Source organism: Alternaria metachromatica (genome assembly GCF_023757995.1).
Source record: "Alternaria metachromatica strain BMP 0045 chromosome Unknown scaffold_7, whole genome shotgun sequence".
NCBI lineage: Eukaryota > Fungi > Ascomycota > Dothideomycetes > Pleosporales > Pleosporaceae > Alternaria > Alternaria metachromatica.
In genome coordinates, this window is record NW_026055498.1 from 361,987 (window position 1) to 372,048 (window position 10,062).

The 10,062-nt window shown below is 51.9% G+C and overlaps 5 protein-coding genes across 5 annotated transcripts; 3 read left to right on the plus strand and 2 right to left on the minus strand.

Moving 5' to 3' along the window:
• Positions 1 to 204: 204 nt before the first annotated feature.
• J4E83_004136 (uncharacterized protein) lies at positions 205 to 1,201 on the plus strand (the record flags this gene model as incomplete). Its single annotated transcript, XM_049331066.1, has 3 exons — positions 205 to 240; positions 289 to 370; positions 417 to 1,201. The coding sequence occupies 3 exons, from the start codon at positions 205 to 207 to the stop codon at positions 1,199 to 1,201; spliced, it is 903 nt and encodes a 300-aa protein (XP_049189612.1).
• A 40-nt stretch (positions 1,202 to 1,241) lies between these two features.
• Positions 1,242 to 3,566, minus strand: J4E83_004137 (uncharacterized protein; the record flags this gene model as incomplete). The annotated part of the gene is made up of 3 exons (XM_049331067.1): positions 1,242 to 3,037; positions 3,132 to 3,282; positions 3,447 to 3,566. 3 exons carry the CDS (start codon positions 3,564 to 3,566, stop codon positions 1,242 to 1,244), a joined length of 2,067 nt encoding a protein of 688 aa, XP_049189613.1.
• A 287-nt stretch (positions 3,567 to 3,853) lies between these two features.
• On the plus strand, positions 3,854 to 5,495 carry J4E83_004138 (uncharacterized protein; the record flags this gene model as incomplete). Its single annotated transcript, XM_049331068.1, has 4 exons — positions 3,854 to 3,964; positions 4,017 to 4,070; positions 4,123 to 4,150; positions 4,204 to 5,495. The coding sequence occupies 4 exons, from the start codon at positions 3,854 to 3,856 to the stop codon at positions 5,493 to 5,495; spliced, it is 1,485 nt and encodes a 494-aa protein (XP_049189614.1).
• A 43-nt stretch (positions 5,496 to 5,538) lies between these two features.
• On the minus strand, positions 5,539 to 6,437 carry J4E83_004139 (uncharacterized protein; the record flags this gene model as incomplete). The annotated part of the gene is made up of 2 exons (XM_049331069.1): positions 5,539 to 6,150; positions 6,204 to 6,437. The coding sequence occupies 2 exons, from the start codon at positions 6,435 to 6,437 to the stop codon at positions 5,539 to 5,541; spliced, it is 846 nt and encodes a 281-aa protein (XP_049189615.1).
• Positions 6,438 to 6,670: 233 nt separating this feature from the next.
• On the plus strand, positions 6,671 to 9,840 carry J4E83_004140 (uncharacterized protein; the record flags this gene model as incomplete). Its single annotated transcript, XM_049331070.1, has 3 exons — positions 6,671 to 7,904; positions 8,528 to 9,231; positions 9,283 to 9,840. 3 exons carry the CDS (start codon positions 6,671 to 6,673, stop codon positions 9,838 to 9,840), a joined length of 2,496 nt encoding a protein of 831 aa, XP_049189616.1.
• Positions 9,841 to 10,062: the final 222 nt, after the last annotated feature.

The following is a 10,062-nucleotide window of genomic DNA, read 5'->3' on the forward strand; positions in this document are numbered from 1 at the left end:
GGGGTTGTGACCCGCTCGAGCAGGGGTGTCGGCCTCTCCATCAATTCCCGATCGATAAGCAGCGGAAACACACGCCGTCGCAATAAGACCAACTGTTGCGCTGCGAACTAAAAGGGAATAAGTAAGTAGCCCAGGAGCAGGCCCAAAGATAGCCTTTGGAAGCGATCCAGAACACCAACAATCAATTTCAAAAGGCTTCAAAACATGGGATCTATAGATATTGCAAGTGGTATGAAGACGGTACGCGATCAACGTGGATGATCAAAGCCCTTTACTAACAACAAGTAGAGCTGGAGTCGTTTAGTGCGGTTTGTCGCAACCGAAGACGGTGCTGAGCATATCGGCGAGCCCATCGATGCTGAGTTGGATGGTATGTCGATTTCAAATCCCTACTTGCTATGTCTAACAAGTCGCAGTCGGCGCAGCTCTTGCTTCAGGATCGGAAGTCAAAGTTCGCGTCTTCACAGGATCGTCGGTACTCTCCGTGGATACCCAGCCAACACTAGTAACCTACACGATATCAAGACTACTGCCACCGCTTTCAAAAGCCGAAGTTGGCACGATTCGCTGTATAGGCCTGAATTACCGGAAACATGCCAAAGAGATGAACCTGGACCTTCCCGACCACCCGACGCTGTTCTTCAAGCCTTCGACATGCCTAGGGGCGCCGAATGCGCCTTTAGTCATTCCACATCAGGCGACAGACGGCCAGGCCGATTACGAAGCCGAGCTTGCGGTTGTCATCGGGAAGCCAGCCAAGAACGTGAGCAAAGAAGATGCGATGGATTACGTGCTCGGCTACACATGTTCGAATGACGTGACAGCGCGAGTCCACCAGTTCAACGGCGCGCAATGGGGGTTCGGCAAGGGCTTTGATGGCTTCGCGCCAATAGGGCCATGCTTGGTATCCGCGTCTTCGATACCAGTCCCCGGCGATATCGAGCTGAAGACGGTACTCAACGGTGAGACTATGCAATATTCGCTGGCGAACGATATGATCTTCAGTATACCAGAGATAGTGGCATATCTGAGCCAAGGAACGACGCTGGAGCCAGGTACTGTAATCATGACGGGTACGCCGCATGGAATTGGTGTGAGCAAGGTGCCGAAGGTATGGCTCAAACCGGGAGATGATCTGAGGATTGTAATGAGTCATGGTATGGGAAGTCTGGTTACACCTGTGGCGTATGAGGAAGCTTAGAGTAGATACGCATAGCGAGGATATTACGGAGCGTAATGCGCTATTGGAAGCCGAACAGCATCTGCTCTTGTGTGATGTTATCCAGTACATTCTCCCAGTGTTGTAGATCGGTTGGCTCAAACAAGGTGGTGAAAGATGGGTCACCCCATGGAGGCGCATGCCATTGGAAGGGCCCACCTGCACCTATCGCCGGCAGATCTGGCACCGTTATCGAGCTATCTTCCGTATACGGTGATGTCAGGTCGATGGTATTGGCACTATGCACGGCAGGTGGCGCATTGTCTGCTGTGTTGGGACGTGTTTCGGTACGACTAGCACGAAACTGATTTGCTTTCTTGATGCAGAGTTCAATGATTTTGACCTCAGCTAGCGCGAACTCATTGAGCCAGATATCAGCTCTTTGCATCTCACAATATGCGGAGAGGTCCTCTAGTATCGCGCGACATTTAGGCGAGTGTGGATCTTTGACAGCGATTATTCCGAGGACTAAAGCACTGTTGAAGAGGTGGTGTGGACCCAAAGTCCACTTCAGACGGTCATTCAATGGCTGTTGGAAGTAATCGATGCGCATGGCAAGGTCTGCGCATGCCGACGATATGCACGCATCGTGACTATATCTGAAGCGATTGGTGATACTTTGGCGCAGCAAGTACGGTCGATGAAGCGTGACGCGGGCGAAGTGGTACATGGAGTGGAGGTGCAAGCGGTTCCAGTAAAGGAAGGGGTGCGTGCTATCCATAGATGTAACTGGGGTTTTCAGATGATAGTAGTCTGGTAACCTTGCCTCCCAGTCCATAATCTCATGGTCTAGCGAAATGACGGTGTCGTACAAAACGGTAAAGAGACCAAAGCAACGCTCTTGAATGCTGCCGATAATCTTTGCCAGATCGTGTGCGAGAAAGTTGTAAACGCTCAGAGTCGGCTCAGACATTGGTAGTTCTGGAATGGCGGACGTGTCCTCGTCCGGTTGGTCGTCCAACCAGACGTTGGTGGCTCTCTTGACGAGACATTGCTGGTCAACTATGGCGAAGGGACGACCGATGGCAAGCGCGATAGTCTTATCCAAGGTGTAAAGATGGCTCCACAAACGCCTTCGGGTTTCAGTCTCTTTACGCGAGAGACGCCAACGTTCGCCATCGATATGCATGCCTTGTGCTTGGGCCATGCGCATGGCAAAACTGGTCGTAAGCCAAGCCTCCGGTACTCTTCGCAAATGGATCAGATAACGTGTGACCAGAAGACCGGCACGGACAAGATCTGTCGACTCTCCGTAGAATGTTGGTGCAATGACTATAGCGCGTCTTGCTGCCCAGTAGAAGCGTAGTGATGTCTCTTGAAGCTCACGTTGCACTTCGCCATTCTTTGGATGGGGGCAGTCGAGGAAAACACCGTACGCAAGGACAATGAATAACAATGCCAGCCACCTCAGATCAATAGATGCATAGTCATCGAAGCCGAATTTACGCTCCCAAAACTCGTCATACTTGAGTTTGAAGGATTGGGGATGGATGGCGTCTATGGTCCAATTCAGCTCGTCGAGGAAGACATGTACGAGGCAATCGACGCTGGCCTTGTTGCGCGGCAGCAAACCTAGGAGATCCCAGATCTGCGAAAAAGGGCCTCCAACATCGCGGAAAGATTGCGCTGAGGCCGCAGCATGCCGTATGCCGGAGGAAAGATCTGGTGCGGGCTCTTCGATTATTTTCGCTGCAGCTTGAGGTCCGAAATAGGATGAGCCGAAAAAAGATGGGGCATCTCGACTGCGGAAGAGGTTACCGACTTGTGCGTCTCTGGGTTCGGGCGAGTTTCTGGCACGCGTGGAAGTGGTCCGTGTGTCTTCGCGGTAACATTAGCACCAATCTTTGCAACGAGCGTGTCGACAAGGCTCCCGCATTCTGCTGCGTGAAGGCCAGCGCCGATACAAACATACCTGTGGGATTCTCTGACGATATATCGTCATCCAGAGGGATAACGGCGACACGTGAAGTTTGCCGACGACGGGCTTCAGCCTCGTCGCTGTACGTGCAGCTCGAGGCAACGTCGCGTCTGCTGCAGTTGAAGCATGGCAGCTCTCCGTCGCACTGCGTAGGCCATCAGCTACCTATCCGATGTATTGAGCATTGCTCGTGGAATGATTGCAATCGTTCATAACGGAAGCACTGCGAAGATGGCTGGGTTGGAGGGTCGTCATCACAACGCGTTATCGCGCCGCGAAGCTCGGAGCGACTGCTTACGTCATACGCACCTTTTGCTTCCGCCGATGGCACGCGACACAGCTCTTCGCTTGTCGACCTCTCTTCCTCTTCTTCGTCGACGGGCCTTCGTCGCGCCTGTCCATCTCTCCCTCGTATCGCGTCTCCGTCATGTTGATGATTCCCGATAACGCTGGGATTTAGCCGATGGTATCTCTATCGGACGCCTGCCTGCCAATGTTCCTAGCGCATCCTCCATGCGTATCATGCCCACTTTAGCAGGGCTCGCTATCTTCCCGCGTCGGACAATTCCCTAGGCACCGATCGGCAATAATGTTGTCCCAGGTCAAGATGAACGGTATAAGGTATATGTCATGGCAGATGGGTCTGGTTTGGATCGCAAGCCTGTATCATGAGCTTTCCGTCCCGTCTACCCGCAGAAGACGACACCACCGACACCATGTCGCGTCCAACCCCGGATGATAAGACCTTTGATGGCTCAGTTCACGAGAAGGATACCCAAATTGGCGCTAGCGAAGAGATACATATTGATCCAGTCGCTGAGAAGAAGGTATAAGCGATGCACGCAAGACTGGGTATCACGTGCTGACTAAGATCGACAGCTCATTCGCAAACTGGACCTCATACTATCTCCGATGATGGTCTTGGTGTTTCTGGTATGCATACAAACTCTCATTCACTACAACAAGCCTAACATGGGTGCTTCAGGTGGCCTACCTTGACCGGTCCAACATCGGTACACACATCTCCCAATAATAATTTCCAAGGTCATTTGCTGATAGCGCTCAGGAAATGCTGCCATCGCAGGCATGAACGAGGATCTGGGACTCACCGGCAACCGTCTCAACGTTGCCGTAACGCTCTTTTACGTCACCTATATCGCCTTCGAGGTTCCAGCCTCTATATTGTTGAAGAAGCTGCGACCATCCCGCCTAATTCCAACATTCATCATCGGCTGGAGCGCTATCATTATTGGGGCTGCTTTCATCGAGAACTACGCCTCTCTCATCGCTACCCGCCTGCTCCTCGGTGCCTTCGAATCCGGCCTGTTTCCGTGCTTGACGTTGTACCTGAGTATGTACTACAAGCCTCTGGAGCAAGCGCGGAGGGTGTCATATCTCTTTGTTGCATCTGCACTAAGCGGTGCATTCGGCGGGCTACTGGCGTACGGTCTCACAAATCTCCATGGCGCAAAAGGACTAGCTGGTTGGCGCTGGCTATTTTTGGTGGAGGGTCTCATCTCCATCATCGTCGGTGTTGCCACCATCTTCCTACTACCTGACAATTTCGAGACCGCGTGGTGGTTGAACGAAGACGAAAAGGCTCTGCTTCGCGCCCGACACGAGAACGAACGATTGTACCAGGGCAAGTCGATGACAACAGATGCCTTGGACAAGTCGGAAGTAAAGCTTGCTTTCCGCGATCCCAAAGTATGGCTCAGCTCTGCTTGCCAATTCTGCGCCAATACGTGCTCCTTCGGCTTCTCGACATTCCTCCCCGTCATCATTCGTGGATTTGGATACTCTAGCATTCGCACTCAGCTCCTCACCGTGCCCGTGTACATCTGGGCCTCGGCAGTATATCTTTTCGTCGCTTTCTGCTCGGATTACTTCAACCGACGAGCGTTCTTCATGGTTCCTTTGGCGTTAGTTACCTCAATTGGTTATGCCATGATGCTGGGTGTCTCCATGTCCTCGACTGGGGTGCTGTACTTTGCGACCTTTGTCACTGCTACTGGCATCTACTGTGTCGTGGGTTTGAACGTTACGTGGGTGATCAACAGCAATGCGGGATACTTCAAGCGCGCCACCGCCATAGGACTGCAACAAACCATCGGCAACTCGGCAGGTATCATGGCCGGCCAGATCTACCGTATTACGAACGACGATGGTCGTTATGTGATTGGTCATGTTGTCTCCATCACAACGATCTCAATCGCGGCATGTGGCTACGCTCTCATGTACTTCACTCTGCGTGGCATTAATAAGAAGAGAGAGGTGATGTCAATCGAGGAACGAATCCGACAGATCGACTCAGGTAAACTTGGCGATCGCCATCCCGACTTCCGTTATACATTGTAGATATACAACCGCGAAATAACGAATGCACTTTTCCATTACCAGGTTATGCAGAGGACCCAGGCTTTAGTCCCTTGAAAGTTTTCGTGATATTGGTTATCGCGTCTTCGACCGGCAAGCGCTCCATAGAGCTTGCGCCATAGAAACCATGTACGCCCTTCGTTCGACTGATCACATACTCCGCATCCTCTGGCTTTGCGATTGGGCCGCCGTGACACAAGATGATGACGTCCTCCTTGATACCTGTCGCAGTATCGCGTATCTCCTGGATCAGCTTGACGCAGTCATCCAAGCTCTTTCCACTACTCGCGCCAATGCTTCCACTCGTTGTGAGGCCCATATGAGCAACCAAGATATCGGCGCCTGCGTTTGCCATCTTTTTCGCCTCTCCCACATTGAACACATACGGCGTCGTTAGGAGGTCCATTTCTCGCGCCATCTTCATGACTTCCACTTCGGCGTCGTAAGACATTCCCGTCTCTTCAAGATTCTGCCGGAAAGTTCCGTCGATCAATCCAACAGTCGGAAAGTTTTGGATGCCGGCGAAGCCAAGGTCTTTGAGTTGCTTCAAGAAGCGAGACATGTCTCGGAACGGGTCGGTAGCACATACTCCTGCTAGTACTGGCGTGGATTTGACGATGGGGAGGACTTCGCCAGCCTGAGATTGTTAGCCGCTAACTGTAAGCAACTGTTTGTCGCATTCTGGCATACCATTTCCAGAACCACATCGTTAGCGTTTCCGTATGGCATCAAACCAGCCAGCGAACCGCGGCCTGCCATTCGGTATCTTCCGCTGTTGTATATGATGATGAGGTCGCCGCCACCAGCTTCGATAAATTTCGCGCTCAGTCCGATGCCAGCGCCCGCGCCAACAATGATCTTGCCATTGTCGATCTGCGAGCGGAAATTTTGTAATATGCTTTTACGATCGCTTGGGGGTGACATGTTTGCGAACTAAGCGTACTTCAGCTCTTGATTGGAGTGGAGATGAGGTGTCTGGTATCAAAAGATATAATCGGAAGTCTCGATGCTGTAGCGATGATGCTAGGTCGCGCTGTTGAAGCATGCACGATGACGTAATGCAAGCGCGGGGGGCATTACACGGGCATGCGCATCCACGACCCACTCGATACTTATACATCAACCTTCTGTATTCTTTATCAGATGATTATATCATTATGTCTTCTCACCCACGCGTCGTACTTCTCGGTACTTGCGACACAAAGTTGGAGGAGCTTCTTTTCCTCCGCAAAGAAATAGAACAAAACAATGTCGACGTGACGTTGATGGATGTGGGTAGAAAGCGTATAAGGCACAGTTCCATCAGCATCAGTCAAGATCAACTGCTGGAGGATCAGGGTGGCGTGGAAGATGTGAGTGAGTTGCCTCGAGGCGAAGTCATCAAAACGATGGCTGCCCGCGCTACCAAGGCAGTCAAGAATTTGTTTGAAGAAGGGAAAATACACGCTATCATCAATGCAGGAGGCTCGGGTGGCACATCCCTAGCGGCAGAAGTGATGAGGACCGCACTACCCATCGGCTTCCCTAAACTTATCGTTTCTACCGTCGCAAGCGGTGACACTGGACCCATCGTTGGAGAAACGGATATCACTTTGATGTACAGCGTAGTGGACGTCGCTGGTTTGAACGAGGTACTCCGAAACGTGCTCAGCAACGCTGGAGCCGCCATCGCAGGAATGGCTCGAGCATACGCGTCTCGTCAAAAAGATGCCCTCCAATCTCAGAAGAAGCGCGTCGGTATTACCATGTTCGGTGTTACTACCCCAGCCGTCGATTCTATACGAACACATCTGGAAGCAAGTTACGATATTGAAACGTACGTCTTCCACGCTACCGGCCACGGTGGAAAAGCAATGGAGCGACTTGTCAAAGAAGGAGGCCTTGATGCAGTGCTGGATCTTACCACTACCGAAATATGCGACCACATCACCGGCGGTGTGATGAGCGCGGGCGAGCATCGTCTCGAGGCTGCTGCAGAAGCTGGAATACCATATATCGTCTCCGTAGGCGCGACTGACATGACAAACTTTGGCCCCATGAACACGGTACCGGAACGATACAAAGACCGCAAACTTTACGAGCACAACCCTGTCGTCACCCTGATGAGGACATCCGTAGACGAAGCGACTCAAGTCGGCGACTTCATTGCGGCGAAGTTGAAGACTCATGCAAAGAACCCTGGGATGATTCAGATATGGCTTCCAAAGGGAGGTATCAGCATGATTGCGGTCCCCGATGGGCCGTTTCAAGACGAAAAGGCGGATGCGGCGCTCTTCGATGCTATAAGAAGAGGGCTACAGGATGGTAAGATCGAGATAATTGAGGACGAGCGCGCAATCAACGATCAAAACTTTGCGCGCGACATCGCGGAGGCTCTAGTCGGTAAGATGGGTATCGGTCGGAAGGCGAATTGATGCGATGCCGTATGGCTTTGGGGTGCACAGAAAGAGATTGTTCAACCATCTCCATGCGCATGGCGAGCTGCACGGACAAATTCAAGCATGAAAGATGACATCTTGCGGCTGCTCTTGGCCCCGCAACCATGGCGCACCTATATTTGTCGTAGGGCTGTGCTGTTTCCAATGTCCATCGCAAGGCAGCTTTACGCCCGTATATACATCTTACGATGCTCTGCCCCTGAATGGCTATGCGAGATGAGCAACAAGGCTATGTGGGCTCAGGCGTTCTGCGCTAGGTAGCCGATGAACCGTGAGTGGTCACATCGCACAGCGGCTGGAAGCACAATGCTAGCGCTGATCCTGTGCCACTTGACGAACATCACCAGCTGCTTTTCCCGTCTTGTTGCTTTTGGAAGTATTGACTTTTCTACTGTCAGCTTCTATCTCGCAGCGTAGCTACACTCTTTTCGTCTTTCATCATGTTCGCACACACTAGTGTGCTGTCACTCGCTTTATCATGCATCATTAGCACTACCGCCGCGCTAGACTTGGATTTCCAGAACCAGGGTAATGACGATCGTTCCCATTTGCGCATTTAGAAGTTAACATCGATAGACTCCATCAAGAGTGCTGCGAAGACGCTTGCTAACGGTCTCGTTACTTTCTACAATGAGAGCGTGTCCGAGTCTGGAATCCCCGGCATTTTCCCCGATCCCTACTACTGGTGGGAAGCCGGTCTCGTCTTCAACGCGTTGATCGACTATTCCTACCTGACCGGCGATAGCCAGTATGATTCTATCGTCTCCGAAGGCATTCAAGCGCAGCTTGGTGAGGATTTTGCCTTTATGCCAGCGAATCAAACTGGACGAATTACCAACGAGGATCAAACCACCTGGGCACTAACAGCCCTGACCGCGGCCGAAACTGGCTTCTCACCACCAGAGAACAGATCGTGGGCTGAATACGCCGCCGAGGTATTCGATGTGCAGGTGCTAAGATGGGACGAAGAAACTTGTGGAGGGGGTCTTCGTTATACAATCTTCACGTTCCAATCTGGATACGACTACAAATCCAATGCTGCCACCGGCGACTTCTTCCTCCTGGCTGCTCGCCTAGCCAAGCTTACCGGCAACGAAACTTACTCTGAATGGGCGGATAAATCGTATACCTGGGCCAAGGACCGGGGATTGATCAGCGATGATTATGATGTTTACGACGGTACTTCTGCCGAGTTGAATAATTGCGAGGATGCCAATCGCATGCAGTGGTCGTACATCCACTCGGTATATACGGAGGGCTCTGCTATCATGCAGAACATCGTGAGTATCTCTCATTGTTTGACCCAGTCTCATACTAATAGCTACCGGTAGACAAACGGCGCACAGAAATGGACCGATGCTGTACAAAGCTTCGTGAACTCTTCCAATATCTTCTTCGAAAACGATATTCTCACCGAGATAGCCTGCGAGCATAACGGCCGGTGCACCTTCGATCAGCGTACTTTCAAAGGTATCACCGCACGCTCGTATGCTCGTGCAGTCGTCGCTGCCCCTTCCCTCGCAGAGCCGCTCACCAAGAAGCTCGAAGCGTCCGCCAAAGCCGCCGCCGGTATATGCGAAGAAGTTTCGGAAGACGTCAAGTGCTCGAACTCATGGCATCATACGGATAGTTTGGAAACTGCTAGCGACGGCAATCTAGGTGAGGTGTTCAGTGCGCTGGCTATAGTGCAGAGCTTGCTGTTCTCCAAGGCTAAACCGCTCGCTTCGAATGGGACGGAAGCTGGGGGTGGTGACAACGCGACGCAGAGTGGGGATGCGTCGGGTACATCTGGAGCTGAAGTGTCCAAAGAGACGGGCGCGGCAGGGACGATCGCTGCGAGTGTCACAGCGGTCTTGGCTGTGGCTTTTGCTGCGGCTCTCAGCTGCTAGAGTTATCTATCATAGCAATTTCAATTTTGCGGGGATGAACCTCAGCCAAGGGAAGATAGGACAAAGGTGCAATACGGTTATATTGAATCGCGTTCCATTCATCTCATCACACATAGTGATGTCAGGACTGTCTAGAAGACCGCGACAATACCGATATTGATGCTAAACACTCTCCATTGGTGTATCGTGCCTTCATCAACCCAATTAACGGTGAGTTGAACA